Genomic DNA, 27,924 nt, shown 5'->3' with positions numbered 1-27,924 from the left:
CCCCCCCCGCGGCCGAGCCAAAGGATCTCCGTCTTCGATGGATTCAGTTTCAACCTGCTCTGCTTCAACCAACCAACCACCGCCTCCAAACAATGCTGTAGAGCTGCCGGGGCAGTGACAGCTCCCCCCTCCATCAACAGAATGAGCTGAGTGTCATCAGCATACTGATGACAAATCAGCCCAAAACTCTGTACCAGCTAAGCAAGTGGTCACATATAGATGTTAAACAACAGCGGGGATATTAACCCCCCCTGGGGTACACCGCAATAAAGCGGGCACTTCCGGGAGGCTTGACCCCCGCACCACACTTGCTGACTCCGGTCCCAGAGAAACGAGACAATCCACTGAAGGACAGTGCCCCGCACCCCGGAAACGGCCAGGCGGTGGGCCAAATGTCGTGATCGACCACATCAAATGCTGCTGCTAGATCTAATAGAACCAGCAGTGCCGATCCGCCTTGGTCAAGCTGCATACGGAGTGTATCTGTGACAGCGGTGAGAACGGTCTCCGTCCCATGCCCAGCACGGATGCCGGACTGGAAGGGATCAAAAGCCAGTTTGTCATCCAGGAAACCCTGAAGCTGCTCCAACACCACTCTCTCAATTACCTTCCCCAGAAACGAAAGATTCAAGACTGGGCAGTAATTGGCCAGATCACCTGGATCTAAGGGTGGTCTTTTCAAGAGTGGGCGGACCACTGCCTCCTTCAACCCATCTGGAAAGACTCCTTTCTCAAGGGAGCTATTGATGATATTCAACAGATGGGGTCATAGCTCCGCCCAGCATGTTCTAATAAGCCAGGAGGGGCACAGATCCAGAGGACAAGTAGTAGGTCTAACAGCAGCCAGGGCCTTGTCCACAGCGGCTTTGGAGAGCAGGGAGAACTGGGCCAAACAAGGGTCGGAAGACGGCAATGTAGCCTCCAGTTCGCTCATTGTAGTCAACGTGGGGGGTAGGTCCTGCCGGAGTGATGAGACTTTGTCTGCAAAAAATCTCATAAATGCCTCACAGCTAACAGTCAATTGGCAATTTGTAGAACCCTCTGATAGAGAGGTTAAAGACCGAATTATACGGAACAATTGTGCTGGGCGAGAGCTAGCAGATGCGAGAGAGGAGAAGAAAACTCTCTTCGCCTCCGTCGCCATCTCATAGGCTTTCATAAACGTCCTATAAGATGCTCGCGCGGCTCCGTCACGAGATTTCCTCCACACCCGCTCTAGACGTCTAAGCGCCTGTTTCATATGGCGGAGCTCTTCCGTATACCACGGAGCCCGCTGCAAATGGGGGCACAGAGGACGCCGGGGGCAACAACTTCGATGGCATCGGAGAGCCGGGAGTTCCAGTCCTCCACCTGCTCATCGAGTGTGCCGGCAGGTACAGGATCCCGAAGAGCATTCAGGAAACCAAGTGGATCCATAAGTCTCCACGGGCGGGCGTAAATCAGCCCGTCGCCTAGATGGGGGTGCTGTGGCAGGTCCATCCGGACCTTCAGGGCATAATGGTCAGACCATGGCACTCTATCCATGTTGACCATATTGATCCCCAACCAGAAGACCAAGTCCAGCCTGTGACCGGCCTCATGAGTGGGGCCAGAACTTACTAAGGAGAGGCCCAGTGTCGCCATGGATAACACTAGGTCCACGGCTGCTGTACATGAGCCGGCGTCGGCATGGACGTTGCAGTCACCCAAGACAATAAGGCTAGGGAACCGCAACGCCCAGTCCGCCACCACCTCCAGCAGCCGCAGCAGGCCGTCCCTTGGTGCGCTAGGTGACCGGTACACCAAAAGGACCGCCAACCTCTCTGGGGCCAACCACTCTAGGCCGACACATTCTATGCCAATGATCTTCGGGACGGGGCAGCCCTAAAGGGGATGGAATTCCGGATGAACAATGCCACCCCGCCACCCCGGCCCCAAGTTCGTGACTGGTGGAGACACACGAAACCTGGGGGTGCGACCTCGCCTAAGGCCACGGTCTCGCCTTCACGCACCCAGGTTTTGGTGACACAAGCCAGGTCCATTTGCTGATCCCTGAGAAAATCTCGGAGTATAGCGGTCTTATTATTAATGGACCTGGCATTGATCAACACCAGAGACGAAGCGGAGTCCTCCTGAATCCTGCCACCTTCGTTCCTCAGGATAGGTCGGAGGTCAGAAGGCGAGTGAGCAAAACCATATCTCGATCGCCTTCTATCACCTGGCCGCCGCCTACCGTCAGCCGCCGTCTACTCCTTCTATCACCTGACCACCCCAAAAGAAGAAGAAGAAGTAGTAGTAGTAGCAGTAGCAGTAGCAGTAGCAGTAGCAGCAGCAGCAGCAGCAGCAGCAGCAGCAGCAGCAGCAGTAGTAGTAGTAGTAGTAGTAGTAGTAGTAGTAGTTTGGATTTCTATCCCCCCTTTCTCTCCTGTAGGAGACTCAAAGGGGCTTACAACCTCCTTGCCCCTCACCCCTCACAACAAACACCCTGTTAGGTGGGTTGGGCTGAGAGAGCTCCGAAAAGCTGTGACTAGCCCAAGGTCACACAGCTGGTGTGTGTGGGAATGCACAGGCTGATCTGAATTCCCCAGATAAGCCTCCACAGCTCAGGCGGCAGAGCTGGGAATCAAACCTGGTTCCTCCAGATCAGAGTGCACCTGCTCTTAGCCACTACGCCACTGCTGCTCCCAAAAGGATTGCTGGGGATCATTGGACCTGCGTGGACGTCTGTGTGGGTTGTGGACTGTAATGAGAAGGACAATTGCCACAGCAACGCGTGGCCGGGCCCCGCTAGTATAACATAAATCTTTTCCTTCAATCCTTTCCGTCATGGCTCTACAGACCTCTGGTCGAAAAAGGTGCCCCAACTGCTCATTCAGCCTGATGACCTCTTCTGTCCTTTTTACAGCCCTGCACTATGTTTGGGATACAGTGATCAAATCTGTACTCAGTAATACAGAAGAGTGTTGGCAGCCGCTGAGGCACTGAGTCAATTTTCACATTGGGACCAAACCCTGGAGTACCAAAGACGGGTTTGCAGTTGAATAAGGCCAAGCTGACATATGTCGGAAATATAGTGTTTCATTTCATCTTGGCAATTTATTTATCTATTGAATTAATACCCCCCCCCCCCGCCGCCCAATACTGAGGTCTCAGAATGGCTTACAAAATTAAAAGTAACAATAAAAGCATCCTTGTATCACAAAAAAAATCCTAAAAAGCCATAAAATTATCCACCCACACAATTTCTCTCACTGGGTCAAAGGCAGAAAGTCAAAGTGATCAGAAAGGCCTTCACGAGATGCAGAAAGGCCTTGACGAGACCGTACAACAGAGCTCCTCATATTGAGGGGCCTGCCGTCCCCCCCTTCTTGGGGTGGGTTTTTAAATTGAGCCTGGACGCCTCTTGTTTAATTTGCTAATTGTCAGCCGCTATTTTTATGTATTTTAAGATGTTTTATTGACGGAGCCTATGTTTGTATTGTACCGGATTTGCTCCTGCTTATTGTTTATATATTATGTTGTTCACTGCCCGGAGCCCTTTGGGGATTGGGCGGTATAGAAATTGAATAAATAATAATGATAATGATAATGATAATGATAATGATGATGATAATGATAATGATAATGATGATGATGATGATGATGATGATGATGATGATGATGATGATGATGATGATGATGATGATGATGATGATGATGATGATGATAATAATAATAATAATAATAATAATAATAATAATAATAATAATAATAAAAGGTTGACACCTGGCAAATTTCCATCGGGAGGCTGATCCATAGATGGGGGCAGCCACAAAGAAAGCCCTTCCATGTACTCCCTCGACAGGGGAACGGACCACCAGGAGAGCCTCCCTCATGCTCAACCTCAGTGCTCAAACAGGTTCATATGGGCCCAGGCGAACCTTCCGATAGGTGAGACCCAATGCCCTAATTGACCTAACAAGATTCCAGAAATGTCATGGTTGCTGAAAAATTAACTTCCAAAATAATGGGACCAGGCTCCCGAAACTAGACCTACTGCTACTATTTTCATAGGCATGAAAACATGGAGTCTAGACTCTGGACGCCAGTTCTAACACTCATCAAAAACATGGGCGTAGACCTCTTGTCTAGACTCTGGACTCCAGGTCTACTACTGGCCATTCAAAACCATGACAGTAGAACCGGTCTCCATATAGGGGCCAGTGTCTACTAGGACACAATATTCCCAACCCCTGAAAATGGTTGAAAAGGACTCCCAAAATGGTATCAGTTCTCCCCACAATTTGGGATATCGATAATTATGCCTTTTGCTTAACTGCTATAACTACATTAATTTTGGAAAGGTTGTGCGTAATACTGAGTACACCCAGATGCGCAGTCCCAGTTTAAACATAATTTAAAAATTAGTTGTGGAAACAGACACCATCTGGAAACAATCTGTGAGGAAAATATAGTTGAAGGGATGAAGTTGAAGTGGCAGCACACTTGATGATTTTTGTCCCGATATTTCACTGGAAACATAGATTGGAATTCAGTAACACCTTAGAGACCAACCAGATTATCAGTATGAGCCTTCAAGAGCCAAATCTCACTTCATCAACATGTTTGTCTAAGAAGTTACTGGACTCAAATTAGCTCTTCTCTGCAGACCAACATGATTACTTTCCGAAACTCTTTTCACTGGAAGGATGGTCCAAGTGTGCAAAAATCTATTTGTTGTGCAAAAATCATTATTTTCGAAGGCCTTAAAGAAGAAGTAAAGACCTTGGGTCTCTTGATGTCTTTTCAGAATGACTTTTTATTAAAACTGCTCTGCTCGGGTATTTGTATATGCTGTACATTTTGGAAAATAACCTTGGAAATTTAAAATGTTTTTTAATAGATAAAACCACCATTACGCTTTTAAAGATGTCACATTCTGCTATCTAACTCCACTATGAAATCCAATCTCAGTATTGCCAGATCAAAAAGATTTTGCAACAAACTTTATTTGCAGGGCATCCATTTGACCCATCAATCTCCATCAGAAATTCAGTCACCAATGTGATCTGTGCTGTGGCTTTTGGATACCGGTTTTCGGTGGAAGATAAACAATTCCTCGAGTGGGTGGAAGGCGGTGACTACATATTTTCGTTTTTGGGTAGCTTCTGGCAAGGTGTAAGTCATTTTTTTTCTTTCCTATTAGTTCAGACAATTATGTCCTACATTTCCTTTCCTTCCAGTTTTAAGATAATCGCGTGACCAGGAACACAGAGGAATTTCATGTATTCATTGATTGATTCAAACGTTACTATTTGAATTAGTTCTGTCAGGATGAGAAGATATTCAATTTGATGATGAATTGCAGAAAGATTTGGATTTCAGCAATATTGTTTTACACTGTACCTCTGCTGGCTGAAAGTTATTTGTGATGTGAGTCATTCAGAGTGTTTAGCTGATACAGCAAGTGTAAATCTATGTCTCGTTTTGTTCACATAGGCCAGGCTGAGCCTGGAGATTTTGGGGCAGGGCATGGGAAGGGCAGAATTTTGGGAGAGATGTCAATTGGGGTAAAATGCCAAAGAGTCCAGCTTCAAAAGTTGCTTTTTTGGTAAGGTGAAATGATGTCAATAGGTCTGGAAATGAATTGCAAATATAGGATATCTCCAGACTCACCTTGAGTTTGGCAACCCTAGTGTATTTGGCCATTTCTTGTGTATATGACACAAATGTTGATGTGTTATTGATGCTGAAGGGACATGGTATGTATCAAAGCCCAACTGTAGACATTGTTCACTTTAACCCCCTCTGCACAGGCCAAAAACAGAGCCCCATGGAATGGCAAAAACATTATTCCAGGGGTGCTGTTTCCATGGTCACTGTCTCTGCATTGAGGCATCGCTGTGCATTTCCCCTGAAACTGGTGGGGATACGCTGTTTTCCAGCCTCATTTAATGAACGAGACTTTTGGGAAACAGCATTTCCCAGCTGGTGCCGTGCAAACAGCACAAGGTTGGAGGAGCCGCTTTTAGGTGCCTCTGTTTTGTTTGTAAACTTCCCTTCCTCTGCAGAGCTCTGTAGGGCCACGCCTCCTGGCCTCTGACCCCCTGAGGTGTTGCCATGGCCATGGGAATGTATCCCCTGATCCCTGCAAAACACTGAAGGGGAACGGAAGCTAAGTTTACAACAAATCAGAGGCGTCATCATGCAATGGCATCTCCATGGGCCACGGCAGCTCTGGAGCCACCCACACGGAAGCTTGCAAATAGTCCCAGGGCTCCATCAGTATCGTTTATACCGGTGGGCCACCGTTTCACAGGCCCGTGTGGAAGGAGTCATTGTTGAAGCAGTTAATTGTTAAGTACTTCAGTCCTTCGGTGGCTCGCCATTCTTGAGCAAATTGTTGTACTTTTGTATTCTGAGGAAAACCTACTCTGCACAAGTCACATTGGTCAAGAGGCTGCAGTGAGTAGTGAAGGGGGAAGAAATTGCTCCTTTTCCCATTTGCAGAGTGCCACTGATGGTATTTTTATATTTCGAACCTAGGTGTCTTGCCCTAATACACACCTGATCTGGTAATTTAGCTGACTGCACAGGGTTACAGAGTGCAGCAAAGCCTGTCCAATTTCCATGTTTGCCACGAAAAAAACTTATTCAGATCCTATTCTAACTAATATATTTCATTTATTGTAGGAATTCCTTTTCTGGATAGGATAGAGTAAATACAGTTTCCTAATCTATTCTAATAAACTAGGATGGAAGGAGATACATGATCTGTATCCTGACCTCATAGTTGCAAGATGAAAAAGAGTCATGCAATTGAATGGAGGTATGAAAACGAGGTGGGAATGAACTTTTCCCTGAGAGTGTCAGTCTACACATAAATGGAATAGAGTCAGAGCAGTCTGAAGTCTGAAAAAAAATGCTACCCAATCCCCTGGCCCAGATTGCATTCACCCAAGAGCTCTTAAAGAGCTCAAGCATGAAATTGCTGATCTTCTCACTTTAATATGCAACTTATCCCTGAAATCAGCCTCCATCCCTAAAGACTGGAAGATGGCCAATGTCACACCAATCTTTAAAAAAGGGTCTATTTACTGTTCCTGGTAAATTAGTAGAATCTATCATTAAAGATAAAATTATAAAACATGTAGAAAAGCAAGACCTGCTGTGGAAGAATCAGCATGGCTTTTGCAGAGGCAAGTCCTGTCTTACAAACTTATAGAGTTCTTTGAGGGTGTAAACAGACATGTGGATAAGGGGGAACCAGTGGACATTGTCTACTTGCATTTCCAAAAGGCTTTTGACAAAGTTCCTCACCAGAGACTATTGAGAAAACTCAGCAATCAAGGGATAAGAGGGGAAGTCCTCCGATGGATTCAAAACTGGTTGAGAAACAGGAAGCAAAGGGTGGGTGTAAATGGGAAGTTCTCACAATGGAGAGATGTAGGGAGTGGTGTCCCCCAAGGATCCGTTTTGGGACCAGTGCTCTATAACTTATTCATAATTGACCTGGAAGTAGGGGTGGGTAGCATGGTGGCCAAGTTTGCAGATGATACCAAATTAGGTAGGGTGGTGAGAACCACAAAGGATTGCGAAGAGCTCCAAGTGGACCTTGATAAATTAGGTGAGTGGGCTAAGAAATGGCAAATGCAGTTCAATGGAGCAAAATGTAAAGTGATGCACATAGGGGCAAAAAATCCAAACTTCACATGCACCCTACAGGGGTCAGTGCTATCAGTCACAGACCAGGAAAGGGATTTGGGCATCTTAGTTGATAGTTCCATGGGAATGTCAACTCAATGCATGGCAGCTGTGAAAAAGACAAACTCTATGCTGGGGATAATTAGGAAAGGAATTGATAATAAAACTGCAAAGATTGTCATGCCCTTATATAAAGAAGTGGTGCAACCGCACTTGGAGTACTGTGTTCAGTTCTGGTCGCCACATCTCAAAAAGGATATTGAAGAGATAGAAAAAGTGCAGAGAAGGGCAACAAGGATGATTGAGGGACTGGAGCACCTTCCTTATGAGAAGAGGCTGCAGCGTTTGGGACTCTTTAGTTTGGAGAGGAGACGTCTGAGGGGGGATATGATTGAAGTCTATAAAATTATGCACGGGGTAAAAAATGTTGACAGAGATAAATTTTTCTCTATTTCTCACAATACTAGAACCAGGGGGCATACACTAAAAATGCTGGGGGAAGAATTAGAACTAATAAAAGGAAACATTTCTTCACGCAACATGTGATTGGTGTTTGGAATATGCTGCCACAGGAGGTGGTGATGGCTACTAACCTGGATAGCTTTAAAAAGGGCTTGGACAGATTGATGGAGGAGAAGTCGATCTATGGCTACCAATCTTGATCCTCTTTGATCTGAGATTTTAAATGCCTTAGCAAACCAGGTGCTCGGGAGCACCAGCAGCAGCAGAAGGCCATTGCTTTCACAGTCTGCATGTGAGCTCCCATTGGCACCTGTTGGGCCACTGCGAGTAGCAGAGTGCTGGACTAGATGGACTCTGGTCTGATCCAGCAGGCTCTTATGTTCTTAAAAGAAAAAACACCTGCACAAACACCTGCCCATAATATATGGTGACTTCCAGTTACCTCACTTAGAATCCAAGCATAAATCTAACTCCGTGCTTATAATTATTATCTACATTTTTTCACTGTTAGTCCTTCTTATAAAGTTATCATAATCCAATGTGCCGTTTTCATTTAAGTCTCGAATCCTGCCATTCTTTTAGTCTTGTTTAACTTGAACCCTGCCAGATCACCAAGTTCATGTATTCTATTTAACAATCTTTCCACATTTTGCACTGGATCTTCTAATATTATTACTGTGTAATCCACAAAGTCCAGAGCCCCTGCGGATGGGGCGGCCCATCCCCGCGGATGGGGCGGTATAAAAAATTTAAATAATAAATAATAAATAAATAAAAAATAAAGTCTCTCAGTTTGTAGGATTGTTTACGCACATACTTCTTATTTGATCATCACCTCTAATACTTCTGTTTAAGATTTCTAATGTAAGTATAAAAACCAATGGTGAAAGTGGACATTCTTGTCTTGTTCCTTTAAAAATCTCGCATTTCTCATTTTCCATTTACAATTATTTTGGCATTTGGTTCAGTATAAATTGCCTGTATCCCTTTCAGGAAGTTATTTCCAAAATACATGTTTTAAAATACCTTTAACATTAAATTCCAGGAAACATTATCAAATGCCTTCTCGGCATTCCCCCCCCCCCCCCCCCCACAAAAATAATGCAACTTGTTTGTCTGTGTTTTCCTCATAATACTCCACTGCATCTAAAATTGTTCTAACATTTTCTCTGAAGTCTCTATTAGGCAGGAGACCACTTTGATCTTCATGAATAAATGTTCTTAGTATTCCCTGTCATCTTCTTGCTAAAATTGCAGCAAATATTGTATAGTCATTGTTTAAGAGTGAAATTGGTCTGTAGTTTGTAACATCAGTTGTGTCCTTGTCTTCTTCTGAGATTAATGTAATATATGCCTCTCTCCAGGATTCTGGAAGCTTCCCAGATAGTAAAATCTCATTCATTGTTGCTAGGGGTGGTTCCATCTGTAAAAGCTTTACAGTAGATAGCTGGCAATCCATCTGGTTCCGGAGATTTGTTTAATTTCACTTTTTTTTGGCTTCTACTAGCTCTATTGCTGAAATTGGATAATTTGATATTTCTTTTTGTTCTTTTGCTAATATTGGCAATTTTTACTTTACTAAATATTGTTCAATTAAGCCCACTCTGTATGGGCCAAAACCAGCACCCCATGGAACAGTAAAAACACCATTTCAGGGGCTCTGTTCGTATGGCTGTAGCCTCTCCATTGAGGCAATGCTGTGTTTTTTCCCTGAAACTGGCGGGGAAATGCTGTTCTCCTGCCTCTTTTTTAAAATAAATTTTTATTGTATCATTAGAATATTCCATTTTATATTAATACTTTTCTTCATTCGTTTTCAAACAATACATTTTCTCCTTTTTCCCCCTCCCCCCTGTATTTTCTTCATAGATTTATCAAACAAACAGTAAGTTCATTCTTTGTAATCTCTTCTCCCATATCTCCTCATTGACTCCAGCTTCTTTCATCCAGTCTCCATTGAGGCAGCACTGTGTTTCCCCCCAAAACTGGCAAGGAAACAGCATCTGCCTGCCGGTGCCATGCAAATGGCATTGGATTGGAGGCACTGCTTTAAGATGCCTCCATTTTGTTTGTAAACTTACCCTCCCTTCCCCTGTAGTTTTCTGCAGGAATGAGGGGACATGCCTCCTTCCCCGAGGCATTGCCATGGTCAAGGGGGCGTGTTCCCCAGTCCCTGCAGAGCTCCACAGGGGAAGGGAAGTTTACAAACAAAACGGAAGCATCTCCATGTGAAGGCCCCTCCTCGGACCATGGCAGCTCCAGGGCTGCCCGCATGGAAGTGTGCAAATGGTCCCAGGGCTCCACCTATATATTTTATACCAGTGGGTATCACAAGCCCGTGTGGAAGGGGCCTTTGTTTATCCTTTGATATATTGCTTTCAAATTGTTTAAATAATAATTTTAAAATGCCTTTTTAATTATTTGTTTATTGTTGGTTAAACCACCTTTCCATTGTAGTTTAGTAATAAATCTGTTCTCTTTCATCTTCCTGGGATTTGCAGCTGACATTTTCCCTGGTTTGTTGGCCCATTCAAAAGCTTTCTGTTTTGCAAAACTCAAATTTCTTTCAATTTCCTTTGTAGTGAGCATTGATTGTTATTTGGATATTTTGAAAGTCTTTTTCTGTGATCAAGTTCAAAATATTCTGCATTTTCTGTTGTGTCAAGTTGTTTAAATTGTTCTGCTGTATTAAAAAAGCCTTTATAAACACTATAAAGGCTATAAATATTCTATAAATATTCTTTATAAACACTATAAAGGCTATAAATATCTATCTATCTAATATCTAATATCTATCTATCTATCTATCTATCTATCTATCTATCTATCTATCTATCTATCTATCTATCTATCTATCTATCTATCTATCTATCTATCTATCTATCTATCTATCTATCTATCTATCTATCTATCTATCTATCTATCTATCTATCTATCTATCTATCTATCTATCTATCTATTTAACTTATAGGCCGCCTCATCCCTGAAGGGCTCGAGGCGGCTCACGACATGGCTGTATTCTAGGACTGCAAATCAACAGCATAAAACATAACCCATTAAAACATTAGCAGCAGTTTCTCACAACAGAATAAATTAAAATAGCAAAAATAGCTTAACGAAGTTGTTAAAAACAGGTGCCCGACCTAAAGGCCACCGAGAAGGGAGGGAATAGGTAGGGCCCGTGATGAAGTTAAAGATTTAGATCTGTTCCCTTATTCAAATTGATTTCACAAAATTCCTGTAGTTTTTGTGTTGTCTTTTCCATCTATATACCAAACTTTTTTTCCATGTAAATACTATTGCACTGGGATCTTAAAAGGTCTTCGGGCACACACCCATCCTCTAAATCCTTAGTGCAAATGGATTAAATTGCCCTGCTTTCAAATTTTCCAGAATTCTAAATCTGTTGCCTGTAAAACTGAAAGAAACTCCTTCTGGTAATTCCCATTTAAATGGAACACCCACCTTTGCCAGTAGTACAATCAAGTGCTTGTACTCTCTTCTGTTTCTCAGCAATCTATATGGGACCTCTTTTAGAATTATGATCTTTGTACACTCTATGATCACATTGTTTGCAAAGTGGACCTTTATTATCCTATCCCTGATACAATTGGACGAACTGGACAATACAGTCTCTTGGTAACTTCTTTTGTTTTGCATAAGTTGAATTTATATGAAAGGCCTTCTCTATTTCTCCTTCAATTATCTCAGGTTTTATATCCACTAGCTGGATCAATTTTATGGTAAGTAAGTAATATCCTGTCCTTCCACTTCTGGGATTGATCTAAGACATTAAGAATGTTCTTCTTGCCTGTATTCCGGAATGGCAATACGGTCTTGGAGTTTTTCAGTCTCCTCTTCCAAATGTAAAACCTTTTGGTCCAACTCATCTCATTTGTGTTTAATTCCTTTTACATCATCTTTAAGGTTTTTTGTAGTAGCATCACTTATGTTTATTGTCTTGTTTACTTCTTTGAGTGTTGCTGTGTTTGTTTCTAACAAATCATGCAGTTTATTAAATATCTTCATTGCACCTGCATTGCTTATTTCATCAGGATTTTGCCCTCCCTCAGGCCCCACTACACCCTTTCTTGATGAGTCTTGACTCAGTGTATCACATTTATCTTCTCTCTTAGATGTTCTAATCGAATTCTTCAGAACATTTGCAATTGTTTATCAGCTTCATAACTTCGTCTCTGTGCAGCTGTCTTACTAGGTGATACTTTATGCCAATGTCCCTGATGCACATATTTGCATCTTCTCTCTTAGACAGGATCTACTGCTCTGATTGTTCTCCTATTCTTCTATGGGCTGTGATACATCTATCCCTAGGTTTATCAGTAGCTCGTCTAGCCACTGCATTTCTTAACCACTGTGTGCTGCTAATATATATTCAGCTTTGGTACTGGTTAATGCTATCATAGCCTGCTTCTTACTTGACCAGTTTATGCCCCCTCCTCCCTAGAAGAATATGGAACCACTGGTGGATTTTTCCCCCCTTTCATATCTCCTCCTGAGCCTGCATATTTTTTCATATGACATACATGAATGGATTCTACCAAATCTATATTGTAGTTTTTGTACATTGTAATTTTTTCTTTTTTTAGAATTGGTTGAAAACATTTCTCTCAGAAACTCCTCATTTAAAACTCTCCTTTGTGAGTTTGCTCTCTCAGTTTGCAAGGATGTGCTGCCTACTTGTGGCCACATTTGTTACAGAACTCTGGTTTCAAAGTGGCCCAACAATTGCAAAGCCTTTGCAACAGAGCTCCACCTTTTGTTCTGCCCTGTGGCTGTTCAGTTGTTCCACTGTTGTTCCACAGAGGGAGAGGCCACTACTTTCTCATACGAATCAACGTATGATTCCACACAGAATATTTATTATGGGTTGCAGTCATTATAAGTGAACTTGCTTTCCTGTTTATGCATTAACAAAGCTATTTGAGTCCATGAAAACAATTCAGGCTGTTTTTGCACCTATGCAGGAATAAACTTCACTTTTTAAATTTTTTTGATAACAACACATGCATAGCTGCAAAGGCATAAAGAAACGAACCTTCACAACCACACCAATTTCAGCACAATCCAATTGGCTGCACCTGTATAGCTTCCCATCTTCAGTACACAAAATAAAAAAGAAAGGGGGGGACTTTACTGCAATGGCTAGGCAATAATGAACGTATTGCTGCAGCTCCATGAGTGAAATCACAATCATACTCACTGCCACAAGGAGAAAACATGCTTGGGGGACTTGTGAAATGGTGGATGTTCACATAATCTGCATACATTGTGCTGGGCGAACTGCACAAAATGGCAGGTGAGCAGATTCTTTCTGAAGGTTCTTCCTGAAGTGGTAGCAGCTACAGTGAAAGGATGGCAGGGAGGAATGTAAATCTTCTACTGTTTGTTATGTTCACTTGGAAGCATCTTCAATTCAGGGGGAGAGACCTGTGAAAAATGTTCTGAAGATGTAATATTTGTGCCATGTGGAATCTACCATAGATAGCTTTTGAGCAAATTTTGAGCAAATTCCTGATAGAAAGACATTTCGCCAGAGCTCGTCTCCATTCAGCCTGTGATAAGATCTCTTCAGATGCTTGAAATGTTAGTGCAAGCTGTGTGTCCAAGGGAGTAATTATATTTGCATAACTTGGTGACAAACTTAAAAATAAAGTACTGAGCTTTGCATGTTCTTCTAGAGCATCTGGTGCCTCCACGGGCCATGGCAGCTCAGGGGCCGCATGCACAGAAATGTGTGAATGGCCCCTGAAGTGCACCGGTGTCATGTACAGTCAAGCCCCACCAGTCCATGGGCCCATGCAGAATCCACCTTAGTGTGTTTGATCTTCATAGTTTATGTGGGTAAATGTCTCTGTAAGCAGATTTATCGTTTTGCATCCAGTGTGAGATTCAATCTTGTTCTTCATTACGAAAAGTTTTTGCCAATAAGATTTTGAATTTCAGTATCTCATTCATTATTTGTGAGCTAGCCATTTCACTCTGGTAGTTTAAGCACATACACATAGTACTTAATAACCTCAGTACTTTTGTCAGGTTAATTAATTAACTAACTAACTAACTAACTAACTAACTAACTAATTAATTAACTAACTAACTAATTAGTTAATTGCATATCATCAGCCTTTATCTCTGGGAGATCTGTGGCAACAACTTTAACTCTTCAGATAGTCTGTTTGGCATGTTATATTATATTGCCCCTTTATACGGGTCTGCAAGAACCAGTATTTTAGTCCCCTTTTTAATAAGCCAAGCCAAGATAAGCGATTTACAAAAAAATATTTCTTTTAAATAGCGAGAACAATGTGATTTTAGAGGCTGTGCCTAAATTCTTATGTATGGTTATTTTAAAGTGTTCTTAATCATATTTCTATTTTTTATTGAAATTGTTATTCTGATTTTATGCCAATAAAACTTATTAAATGGAAAAAACCTCTTCAGGTTCTGCAGCACAGTCTGAACTTGCCATAAACTGGCACCATGACTTGTTAATATGGGCCCTATAACCCGTTTATCTGGGCCCATAACCCATTGGTATATTTACAGTCTAACAGGCTGAGTACCTCAGATTCTGAATATATTAACAGATGGAGGACAGAGAAAAGGATAATCTATCACCTCATCTCCCTTCCACCGCAGACTCCCAATCACATGGGTATTACTTCATGCAAGTCCTGAACCAGAGATATAAATTGTCCTGGGAAGGAGGGAAAGTGGGAAATATCTGCAGCATCTTCCATTGGCAGCATCTTCCACTGATGAATCTTTGGAGTCAGTTCATCGTCATTCTTTCCTGAATCACTCCATCATAACCTTTTTTTGCCATTAAGTCACAGCTGAGTTCTGGTGACCACATAGGGTTTTCAAGACAAGAGACATTCAGAGGTGGTTTTCCATATTCTGCCTCTGCATTATGACCCTATTACAGAATGAGTACTGATAGAAGTTTGCTTTTATTCTTCCTTAGTTTTTTGAAGTTTTCCCATGGCTCATGAAACGTGTTCCAGGGCCTCCAAAGAAGGCCTTATCATATGCAGAGGCTATGTTTTCATTTGCAAGAAAGGAGATAGAAAAGCATAAGGGACGTGATGCTGTCTATGAGCCACAGGATTTCATTGATTTCTATCTATTACAGATGCAGCAAGTAAGTACCCACCTTCTACCTGAATACAGGTACACTCAATAAAAAGGAAAACAATGACAGTAAATTCAAACTGTGTTCTTGGAAAACTGAATCCCTATTTTGATGCATTAGTGCTGGGTTTAAAAGATTGAATGGAGATCTCCTGTGCAGCTGAGAAATTTTAGCCCATTTGTATCACACAGGTGTTTTGTAGAATTGGTGGAAATCAGACTGATTCATCTGAAGAGGTATCATTTTCCAAGCATTGCCTTAAGATTTCAAAGCAATCTAAAACAAATAAGAAGTAATTGAGTTTGGATTTATATCCCACCTTCCTCTCCTGTAAGGAGTCCCAAACAGTTTACAAACTACTTTTCTTTCTCTTCCCAAAGTAGAGGGGGAAGCCTTTCCAACCAAAGAGACAATGTACAAAGTGTGGAACAGTGCAGTTTACAGAGTTGTAACAATGCATCAACATTGTATCTACAATGCAAATAATATTATTTGGGTTGTGTACAAAATTACAATGTGCTTTATGTTATTGACAATTAATGATACTGTGAACAACATTTTATAAATGATTGTAAATTGTTTGCTATTTGTGGTCATTTGTGGATAAGTGTTTTATATTACATGTCATACTTCCATTTTGCACTCTTTTATAATATGTACTTTGCTTTTTCAGATGAAGAATGTGTGTGTATCATTTGTCTCAAAAACACTCTTAAAAGCCTGCAGGTTGTTAAAAAGAAAACAGGTTTACCTGAGCCAAATAATATATAACATAGTCCCTGAAAAAGCCCAGTGAATAACCTAACCAAAGTCCCTTCTGTATATGCAGAATAATGCCCTTTCAATCCACTTTCAGTGCACTTTGCAGCTGTGCAGAATAGCAAAATACACTTGCAAACAGTTGTGAAAGTGAATTGAAAATGGATTATTCTGCATTTGTGGAAGGGGCCCAAGTCACTATTTAATGGAAATTGCAAACTTGTCTTTTCTAAGAGATTTCCTTGGAACCACTCAATGATTCTGCCGCATTTTTTTAAAAAATGCCTGAAAAGAATGGCTGGATCACTGACAATGAGCCTGGATCACTGACAATTCATATATACATTAACTGTTTTAGTCTTTACGTATGAAATTGCCTTAAAAGGACCTCTGACAAAGACACATTAGGTCTTGCATAGTTAAGAAATGGAATGCGCCATAGATGGTGAATATTTTGTTCATCAATGGATGGATATTTTATTTTGTAAAGATTTAATTTCATAAGAATATATTTGATTTGGATTATTAGCTTTGCTACTCAGTCTGTTTGCTGGAGTGATTTACTTCGGCTAACAAACTTTTCACAGACCCATGGGTCAGACTCATGGCACTTGGAGGTTCCTAGTAGAATGTGATGTTCGGTATGGTTGCAACTGATTAGATGTTTCCTCAGTACATTTTGTAGAGCCTTTTCCCAATGGCTTTTGAGTCAAAAGGCTTAGAATTTGTTGACAATATCTCACTTTTTAACTGTCAACAACAGAGCAAGAATGACCCCAACTCTACTTACAATGAAGACAATCTGACTCAGATTATTTTTGAGTTCTTCATGGCAGGATCGGAAACTGCAACCCTGACTTTGCGGTGGGCATTGCTGCTCATGGCCAATCACCCAGACATCCAAGGTAAAATAGTTTACTAAATAGTTTATCCAATTCCTTTTATGTTTTCCATTCTTAACTGGGAAGAAGAACCAATGAATACTGTAGTATACATTTTTGAGTAAGCCTGCAGAGGATAGTGCTATGAGAATTACATGATACTCAAAAAAATCCCAAGATGCTAAGTAAATTTCATCATAATAGGGTAAAATAGATGGGTTTACTATTGTAATTTTAGAAAGATGGGCAGCCAAATCCAAAGCAGGGTGGTGGTAGAGTGGCAATTGGGGATGGCACCACCATGATGCTTCCAAAGAGGCATTCAGTGGCATGGATGCCAGGGGAACAGGAGAAACTCCTTTCTCTTCTGTAAAAGTCCATAGGTGAACAAGACTCATGCCCCCCTTTTGGTGGCATAAGTATGTGCCACTGAGGAAGGGCAAAAGTTCTCAGGCAAAAAGTTCTTTCGAAACAAACTAAAGTAGATTCTGCCCCTGGGAATGCCAGTTCAGGCTCCTGCAGTGGAGGAGCAACAGCACAGATGAACACTTCTTGGTTCCTGCACCACAGCACCCTGTTGCCATGGTAACCATGGTAACCCTGACACCACTTTGCATGGTGTCAGTGGTATAGGTGCCAGCACAACACTTCTGCCACTTCCGATGCAGCTTCAGTCCCCAATCGAATTGCATAGTACATGACTCAGAAAAACCATTTAAAAGTTTGATTTCCATCTGAGAGAGCAAATCTGATGTAATGGTTAAAGGGCCAAGCTAGAATGAAGAATTGAACCCAAGTTCAAATAATTACTAGTTGGGTTACCTTAAATCTCACTGGGTAATCTTGCGCCAGTCACTTTCTTTCACCAAAGAGAAAATGGATGAAGGGTGAATTATGTTGCTGTTCTGCGTCATCTGAAATTAAGGCAAGATACAATAGTATTAAATGAACTAAGAAATAAATTATACCATGGGAATTAACATCTCTTTCATTTCATTTATCTACATAACACATAGTCTTTTACTTACTTACTTACTTACTTACTTACTTACTTACTTACTTACTTACTTACTTACTTACTTACTTACTTACTTACTTACTTACTTACTTACTTACTTACTTACTTACTTACTTACTTACTTATTCGGTATACCGCCCTATCCCCGAAGGGCTCTGGGTGGTGTACAACATAAAACATCACACATAAAATCATCATCAATACAATTATCACTGGAGGAGTGAATAAATAATTATGATTAATATCCAAGCTCCATAACTGTGAAATTAATCCCATTTAAAACAGCGGTTGTTTCCTAACATTGGTATCCCATGAAAAACCCTTACTTAAGCCCTCCCAATGAAAGGAGGAGGGGGAAACAGTGGGTCCCATTGATGTTAAGGGACCCATATAGGGCAGAGGGGAGGGGGCACACTCAGCGGTTGGTCTCTCCAAAGGCCTGGTGGAACAACTCAGTTTTACAGGCCCTGCGGAAATCACCAATGTCCCGCAGGGCCCGGACAGCTGGAGGGAGAGCGTTCCACCAGGCCGGAGCCAGAGCCATAAATGCCCTGGCCCAAGTGGAGGCCAGCCACATCATTGAGGGGCCAGGGATCTCCAGTAAATTGGCCTCTGCCGAGTGCAGAGGTTGAACCAGGACATGTGGGGTAATACGGTCCTGAAGGTACGAGGTTCCCAGGCCACATAAGGCCTTAAAGGTCAACACCCACACCTTGAATATGATTTGGAATTCGACTGGAAGCCAATGCAGGCAGCTCAACACAGGTTGAATATGATCTCGGAAGGCACCCCTGTGAGCAAACGAGCCGTCACATGCTGGACCAGTTTCAGTTTCCAAATCAAATGCAAGGGAAGGCCCGCGTAGAGTGAGTTACAATAGTCTAGCCTGGAGGTGACCGTTGCATGGATCACAGTGGCTAAATCCATATTGGAGAGGAAGGGGGCCAGCCGCCGGGCCTGATGAAGATGGAAGAATGCAACCTGGGTTATATGGGTCACCTGGGTCTCCATTGAAAGAGATGAATCCAGGTGAACCCCCAGGCTGCGAACGGAAAAGGTTGGCGCCAATGAGACCCCCTCCCACACTGGTGACTGGAAATTCTCAACATCCCCATCACGACCCAGCCAAAGGATCTCCATCTTCAATGGATTAAGTTTTAACCTGCTCTGCTGCAACCAACCAGCAACTGCCTCCAAACAATGCTGTAGAGTTGCAGGGGTGGTGGTAGCTCCCCCCTCCATCAACAGAATGAGCTGAGTGTCATCAGCATACTGATGACAGATTAGCCCAAAGCTCTGTACCAACTGAGCAAGGGGTCGCATATAGATGTTAAATAACAGCGGGGACAACAGCACCCCCTGAGGCACACTGCAATGAAGTGGGCACTTCCGGGAGGCTTGGTCCCCACACCACACTTGCTGACTCCGCCCCCGGAGAAACGAGGCAATCCACTGAAGGACACTGTCCCGGATCCCGGAAGCAGCCAGGCGGTGGGCCAAAAGATCATGGTCAACCACATCAAACATTGCGGTAAGATCTAATAATACCAGCAGCGCCGATCCACCTCTGTCAAGTTGTATCTGTGACAGCGACGAGAACTGTCTCCATCCCATGCCCAGCACAGAAGCCGGAATGGAAGGGATCGAAAGCCGATGTGTCATCCAGGAAGACCTGAAGCTGCTCCAACACCACTCTGTCAATTACCTTCCCCAGAAACAAAAGATTCGAGACAGGGCAGTAATTGGCCAGATCTCCAGGATTTAACAATGGTCTTTTCAAGAGTGGGCAGACCACTGCCTCCTTCAACCCACCTTGCTCAAGAGTGTCATTGATTATCTTCAACAGGTGGGGTTGTAGCTTCTCCTGGCAGGTTTTGATAAGCCAGGAAGGGCATGGATCCAGAGGACAAGTAGTAGGTCTAACAGCAGCCAAGGTCCTAGAGGCTTCAGAGAGCAGGGAAAACTGGGCCAAACAAGGGCCAAAAGACTGCAAGCGAGCCTCTACTTCACTAATTGTAGTCAAAGTGGCAGGAAGTTCCTGGCGGAGTGATGCAACTATATCTGCAAAAAAGCTCATAAATGCCTCACAGCTAATGGCCAATTGACAATTTGTAGAACCCTCTGATAAAGAAGTCAAAGTTCGAATTATACGAAAAAATTGTGCCGGGCAAGAGCTAGCAGATGCGAGAGAGGAGAAGAAGACTCTCTTCATCTCCATCGCTACCTCATAGGCTTTCATAAATGTCCTATAGGATGCTTGTGCAGCTTCATCACAAGATTTCCTCCACACTCGCTCTAGACATCTGAGCACCCATTTCGTATGGTGCAGCTCCTCTATGTACCATAGAGCCCTCCAAGAATGGGGGTGCAGAGGACGCGGGGGAGGGGGGGCGGCGCAACAGCCTTGATGGCATTGGAGAGCCGGGAATTCCAATCCTCCACCTGTTCATGGATTGTGCTGGCAGGTTCAGGATCCTGCAGAGCATTCAGGAAACCAAGTGGATCCATAAGTCTCCGTGGGCGAGCATAAATCAGCCCATCGCCTAGACAGGGGTAGTGTGGCGTGTCCATCCGAACTTTCAGGACATAGTGGTCGGACCATGGCACTCTGTCAACAGAGGATACGACCAGATTAACCCCCGACCCAAAGACCAAATCCAGCTTGTGACTGGCCTCATGAGTGGGGCCAGAACTTACCATGGATGACACCAGGTTCGCAGCTACCGCACATGAGGCGGTGTCAACATGGACATTGAAATCACCCAAGACAATAAGCCTGGGGAACGTCAACACCCAGTAGGCCACCACCTCCAGCAGCCGCTGGAAATAGTACAGCAGTAATTGAAACACATGAGTAAAAAGAACTTTTAGCACTTTTGGAAGAAGTAAATATTGAATACACAATTTAAAATATTGACTTAAAGTTAAAATGGCCGCAGAATCATTGCATATTTAACTCAGCAATGAATTGTTTGGATCTGACTGTGCCAGCAGCCTGAACTCCTCACTTCAGGACTTGGGTGGGGCTTCTCCTGCCCAACCAACCATTCCCCCCCCTCAAGACCACACCACAGGCATTCTACTTCAAATGCCAGGCAGGCTAACGATTTTCACTTTCCCACTGTCTTCCATTTTTTAAATTGTGTTTACAACAGTCTCAAAAGAGCCCTATGCTCCAGAACTCACATTCTAGTGTATATATATAAAAAGCAAACCGTCCGTTTGTGAGTCGTACTCTAACTCCGAAACCACTGGACGGATTGCTTTCAAATTTTCACTCAACGTGAAATTTTCACTCAGATATTCATATTGATGAAATATTCATATTGATGAAATATTCATATTGATGAGATATTCATATTGATGAAATTCAATACCTGAGCCAGGTAAAACATCTTTCTCCTGGCACACCAGGCCATGAAGCTGGTTGTGTTTAACTGTCACCCTTAGAATGTTCGTGCATCATGTCTGTGGCCTGAGGGGTTGGTATGTCCTTACAATGTTCATGCAGATGGCCAGAGATGAGCATTGAAACAGTAAATAGGTAATACTGTTAGGTAATACGTGTGGAAGTGAAACACATACACACTTTGCCATGTGAGATGTCAGATGGAGTTCCCCCTCACACACACACACAGGTAACTTTCACTCTCTGTGCCTCACCCAGTACTACCACACAACACACATACTCTCATACACATCCAGGTCATCATCGCACACCTCACTCTGCCCTCCCTCACATCCAACCATCACTTACCCACTTCCTCACCCATATTTGCTACAGCTCTCTTTTACTAAAATCGTGCTGGAGTTTGCCTTTATCTTCTAAGACAATCCGCAGGGTGGGGGCAAACCAACACTACTGCCTCCACTTCTTTTGCACATGGCCCTTTAAGAACCCAGGGAGCTGGCCTCGATCTGAGTGCCTCACCACCCTGCCTCTGCTACCTGACTGGGATAGCCTCCTTGCTCCAGTTCTGCCTTACCCAAACCAGGACTGTGTGTGTCAACCAGCCTCATGGACAGTGGGATTCGCACTCTGGACAGTTCCGTTGTGGAATGGAAAGGGTTACCTTATACTAAAAAAATAACACACCACCATATAACAATGTGAATTGAGCCCTTCGGGGGAGGGCGGTATAAAAATGAAATAAGAAATAAAGAAACAAAGAAATTGAAAAGGGAAAGAGGGATTCCATTTGACCACTGGAAAAGTCTATGCTGGGGATCATTGGACCTGCATGGACATCTGTGTGGGTTGCGGACTGTGATGAGAAGGACAACTGCCACAGCAAAGCATGGCCGGGCCCTGCTTGTTTAAAATATGTAGAAGATACTCTCCACATTTCTCCCTTACACAAAGACTAATGTTGGTAACAAGGGCTGTGGTTTCTTTATTTGTTGTTTCATTTCATATTTAAAATGTTTCATTTCATATTTAATAAGTAAGTCTCTCTTAGTGTTTTGAGACGGTGACCCAATCTTAGTGTTTTGAGACGGTGACCCTCAATATATATTCCAGTTTCTTGAATATGTAATATTCAGGCTCATTAACTTAGTAGAGGCTAATGCTGTGTCCAGAATACAGATTTTTTTCCTGTTTTCCTCAGAGAAAGTCCACAAAGAGATTGAAGATGTTTTGGGTTCCCCTCAATCATTCACCTACCAAGATCGGAAGAAACTCAACTATACCAATGCTGTAATTCATGAGATCCAGCGTTCACAATATGTCATCTTTTTGGGGGGGCCCAGACAATGTACAAAAGATGTAAACATGCTTGGCTTTCTCATTCCAAAGGTATGGAAAGTCCTTATATTTACACTCTAGGATCCAAAGAGTAGTATGTATCACAAAGTTGACCCTTTCCCCAGAAATTGATATCAAATAATACAGGTATTATTTTAAACTCCTGATTTAGTTAGCTCCATCTGTGCTGGTTTATTTGTGGTGGTGCTTACTTTTTTATTCAAGAAAATTATCCAATGACTACCCAAAGCATTCCTGTATTCCTGTATTTAGCATATATTTCTTTTAAAACTTTTCTTGTATAAATGCTGTAATAATGAAGAAGAAGAAGAAGAAGAAGAAGAGGAGGAGGAGGAGGAGGAGGAGGAAGAAGAAGAAGAAGAGGAGGAGGAGGAGTTTGGATTTATATCCCCCCTTTCTCTCCTATAGGAGACTCAAAGGGGCTTACATTCTCCTTCCCCCCTCACAACAAACACCCTGTGAGGTAGGTGGGGCTGAGAGAGCTCCGAAAAGCTTTGACTTGCCCAAGATCACCCAGCTAGCATGTGTGTGAAGCAGTGATAGCAGTGATACATACAGCCAAGGACAAGAAGGCACATTTGACCAGAGCCAAACACTAATGAAATGTAGGGTTGGAGATTCGGACAGTTTGAATCCAGATTTTGACCGAATCTGCACTGATTCGGACAGATTCGGATGAGCAGGGTCTGAATCTGAGCTGTCCGAATCCCATCAGATCCGAATCTATGGGATTCGGATCACCAGCCGAATTTCATTTTTATTTTTTTTTTGGTGTTTTTTCACATTTTGGCCTGCAGGGGTGAATTTTTAAACATATCAGCACCAAAATTTCAGGGCATCATGATCATCAGGGGGCTGTCCTAATGATACCCCCCAAGTTTGGTGCAGTTTGGTTCAGGGGGGCCAAAGTTATGGACCCCCAAAAGGGGTGCCCCTATCTCCCATTCTTACCAATGGGAGCTAAGGAGATGAGGGCTACCCTTTTGAGGGTCCATAACTTTGGCCCCCCCCGAACCAAACTTCACCAAACTTGGAAGGATCATCACAACAGTCACCTGATGATACCCTGAAATTTTGGTACCAATACATCTACAAATGTGCCCCCTGTAGGCACCCCCAGAAATTTGCACAAGATTCTTTGTTCTGCAGTGACTTAGCTGCATTGCTGTTAATTGGGAATTTCTGATAGAGGGCTGTGGAGTGCACATTTCTCATGGTAAACCCACAAAACTTTCAGGGTATCTTCAGGAAAGTCTCTGGATGACACCATCCAGGTTTGGGGAACTTTGCTTCAGGGGGCAGTGGGAGATGGGCCCTATCTTTTTTGGGTCCCAGAGAATTGAACCCCCTGAAGCAAAGTTCCCCAAACCTGGATGGTGTCATCCAGAGACTATCCTGAAGATACCCTGAAAGTTTTGTGACCATACCTTCAGAAATGTGCACCTCACAGCCCTCTACCAGAAATTCCCTATTGACAGCAATACAGCTAAGTCACTGCAGAACAAAGAATCTTGGGCAAATTTCTGGGGGTGCCTGCAGGGGACGCATTTTTAGCTGTATCAACACCAAATTATCAGAGTATCATCAGGTGACTGTCGTGATGATCCTCCCAAGTTTGGTGAAGTTTGGTTTAGGGGGGCCAAAGTTATGGACCCTCAAAAGGGTAGCCCTCATCTCCTTAGCTCCCATTGGTAAGAATGGGGGATAGGGGCACCCCTTTTGGGGGTCCATAACTTTGGCCCCCCTGATGATACCCACCAAGTTTTGTGCAGTTTGGTTCAGGTATGGACCCTCAAAAGTTGTGCCCCTATACCCCATTGTTTCCAATGGGAGCAGATAGGGGATGGGGGCAACACCTTTGAAAGTCCATAACTTTGGCTCCCCTGAACCAAACTGCACCAAACTTTGGGGGTATCATCAGGACAATCTCCTGATGATACCCTGAAATATAGGTGCCAATATGTCAAAAATGCACCCCCTGCAGGCACCCCCAGAAATTTGTCCAAGATTCTTTGTTCTACATCTACACAATCCATTGCTGTCAATGGGGAATTTCTGGGGGTGCCTGCAGGGGGTGCATTCTTAAGGCTAGCAGCACCAAACTTTCAGGGTACCATCTGGAGAGTGTCCTGATTATGCCCCCCAAGTTTGGTGAAGTTTGGATCATGGGGGCCAAAGTTATGGAGTCTCAAAGGGGGTGCCCCTATCCCCCAAACCAAATCATCTCCTGAAGATGCCCTGAAATTTTGGTGCCGATATGTCAAAAATGTGCCCCCTGCAGGCTGAAACATGAATAAACACACACAAAAAATAAAAACGCACCCAAAATTCCCGGATTTTCCCACAGATTCGGGCCAGTCCGAATCTGCAAGGTTCGGGAATTCGGCCAATCTGAATCCATTGATCTGAATCTGGGCTGAATCCAAATTGGAACAAATCTGACTGGTATTGACCAACCCTAATGAAATCTCAAAATTATTCACATAAAGTATCCCTTTTTTAATTGAAGGCTTTCATGGCCAGATTCAACTGATTGTTGTGAGTTTTCCAGACTGTGTGGCTGTGGTCTGGCAGATCTTGTTCCTAAGGTTTCACCTACATCTGTAGCTGGCATCTTCAGAGGTGTATCAAGACAGACGTTTGTTACACACTGTGTCCACTATCACTCTATTGTTTGTATCATTTCTTTTTTCATGTTTAATCTTCTATGGTTTGAGTCATCAAAAGCTAGGATTATCTGGGGCTCTTTTGGGCCACTGCGGTGTCTGAAAACTTCTCATTGGTGAAGGGTGGTCAGAAAACTTCACATTGGGAGACTCCAACCCCTGCTGCCATTCATTATGACAGAGAAGTTAAAAATAGGGGTTAAAAGTAGGGGTAGATCATTCTGGGGATGAACCTAGATCAGAATTGCCTGCACTAGGGAATCACTTCATCAGTTTTCACCAGCATGGCCAATTGGCCATGCTGATAGAGGCTGATGGGAATTGTAGTTCCTGAACATCTGGAGAGCCGCAGGTTCCCTACCCCTGACCTAGATCAATTGGCCATGCTGGTAGGGGCTGATGGGAATTGTAGTTCCTGAACATCTGGAGAGTCGCAGGTTCCCTACCCCTGACCTAGATGTAATTTCACATCACCCTAGCATTCACAAAATCTGTGTAAAACCCTACAGTTTCCACTGAAACCTTGGCCATTTCTACTCAAAATATTTTAAACGTTTCCATTTCCATTAGTTTTGTCCATATAGCCAGTAAAAAATAAAATGCTTCTGGTTAAATGGTGCCTTTTTGGAAAAAAATCATGCATGTATGGCTTCAATGCTACAGAGACTCAATCTCTGAAGCCTTGACAATTCTCACATCAAATCTGTGCAACAATGAATCCACAACATATATTTTTTTTAAAAAAAAAACCCATCATGTTCATATAATAGGCAGGCAATAATGAATTTATTACTGTACCACAATGGCGGGCTGCTTGAATGCCTGAATTCTGGTGGGAGAAATCAAATGTTTCCTGTTTCTCTACATGATCAAGAAGGGACCATAGATGACACCAAATTAGGAGGGGTAGCTAATACCACATAGGACAGAGTCAAAATTCACAATGACCTGGACAGATTAGAGAGCTGGGCCAAAAGAAACAAAATTAATTTCATCAGAGATAAATGTAAGATACTACACTTAGGCAGAAAAAAATGAAATGCACAGATATAGTATGGGTGACACCTGGCTTGACAACACTACATGTGAAAAGAATCTGGGGATCTTAGTAGACCACAAACTGAACACGAGTCAGCAGTGCGATGTGGCGGCCAAGAAAGCCAATGTGATCGTGGGCTATATCAATAGGAAGATAGTGTCAAAATCGAGGGATGTTATATTGTACCTCTCTATTCTGCATGGATTAGACCTCACCTGGAATATTGTGCGCAGTTCTGGGCACTGCAATTCAGGAAGGATATTGACAAGCTGGAATGGGTCTAGAGAAGGGCAACCAAAATGCTAAAAGGTCTGGAATCCATGCCCTACGGGGAGAATGGAATCCATCCCCTGCGATGAAGATTCAGATAGAGAAGAGGGGACAGTGTTGATTCCAGATTCTCGGGCACTACCTGTAGATGCAGAGACTGAGCAGCCAGAAGTTCCTGCAGGACCAGGTCCCCAGGCTCCGGCAGAGCATTCAGGCTGGGATCCACAGCCAGGTCCAAGCTCTGAGATTCCCGAGCAAGAGCTTAGCTCTGAGGCTCAAAAGCCCCTTGATACAGAGCCAGAGGGGACCCTGACACCTTTCTCACACACGCACACACACTGCCATCTCCAGAGCCCCGGGAGTGATGCAGGAGGAGACTAGTGCTAGCTGACAGCAAAGGAGACCCAGCAGCTGGTTAGCGGCTATGGGGTGAACTAGAGTAGATGCAGAGTCTTTTCAGAAGCCAGACTAGAGTAACCCAGTTGCAAGGGGTTATTGCACAAGGGAATGGGAGGCTGGATATAAAAGAGAGGCTTCAGCTGAGCTAGCTTGTGGCAGCAATGTTGTGTTTTAGTTTGCAGGTTACTGGTTCTTGTCTGGATTCCTTGCTCTGACCGTTGTGTGGATTTTCCTTGGGTCTTGAGGGCCTGTCCATGACTGGGAACTGGGTATATTTAGTTTAGTGAAGAGAAGATTAAGATGTGACATGATGGCCATGTTTAGATATGTGAAGGGATGTCATGTTGGTGAGGGAACAAGCATGTTTTCTGCTGCTCCAGAGAATAGGACCAGGAGTAATGGGTCCAAGGAGAAAGGAAAACAGATTCCATCTAAAAATCAGGGGAAAACTTCCTGATAGTAAAAGCTGTTTGACAGTGGAATTCACTACCTCGGAGTGTGGTGGAATCTCCCTCTTTGGAGGTTTTTAAACAGAGGATGGATAGCCATCTATCAAATGTGCTTTGATTATGTGTTCCTGCATTGCCGGGGGTTGGACTTGATAGCCCTTGGAGTCTCTTCCAACTCTATGATTTCATGAAATGTTTTTAAAATGTTTTAGGGAAAAAATTGCAAACTTCGACGATTCAAGTAAAACATTTTGTGGCTGAAATAAAACGTTTGTAAAATGTTTACAGCTAAAAATTGTGCAAAATTCTGCAGGGCAAATGTATTTCCTTCCTCAAATGTCTTATTTTGGTTTTGCGGAAAGGGCCCTAGAGTGCCATGACTAGTTCCAGGCTCAATT

At 43.2% G+C, this 27,924-nt stretch overlaps 1 protein-coding gene across 1 annotated transcript in view; it reads left to right on the top strand.

Annotated features, from left to right (window-relative positions):
- The window catches only part of LOC125437762 (cytochrome P450 2J5-like), a 45,620-nt gene that overhangs the window by 12,842 nt on the left and 4,854 nt on the right, over positions 1-27,924 (top strand). Inside the window, exons 4-7 of the mRNA XM_048505710.1 lie at positions 4,976-5,136; positions 15,110-15,286; positions 16,800-16,941; positions 22,546-22,733. Coding sequence (XP_048361667.1) covers positions 4,976-5,136; positions 15,110-15,286; positions 16,800-16,941; positions 22,546-22,733 — 668 coding nt within the window. The remainder of the gene's footprint in view (positions 1-4,975; positions 5,137-15,109; positions 15,287-16,799; positions 16,942-22,545; positions 22,734-27,924) is intronic.

This window comes from Sphaerodactylus townsendi, linkage group LG08 (genome assembly GCF_021028975.2).
Source record: "Sphaerodactylus townsendi isolate TG3544 linkage group LG08, MPM_Stown_v2.3, whole genome shotgun sequence".
NCBI classification, from domain to species: Eukaryota; Metazoa; Chordata; class Lepidosauria; order Squamata; family Sphaerodactylidae; genus Sphaerodactylus; species Sphaerodactylus townsendi.
This window is presented reverse-complemented; position numbering and strand designations above follow the sequence as displayed.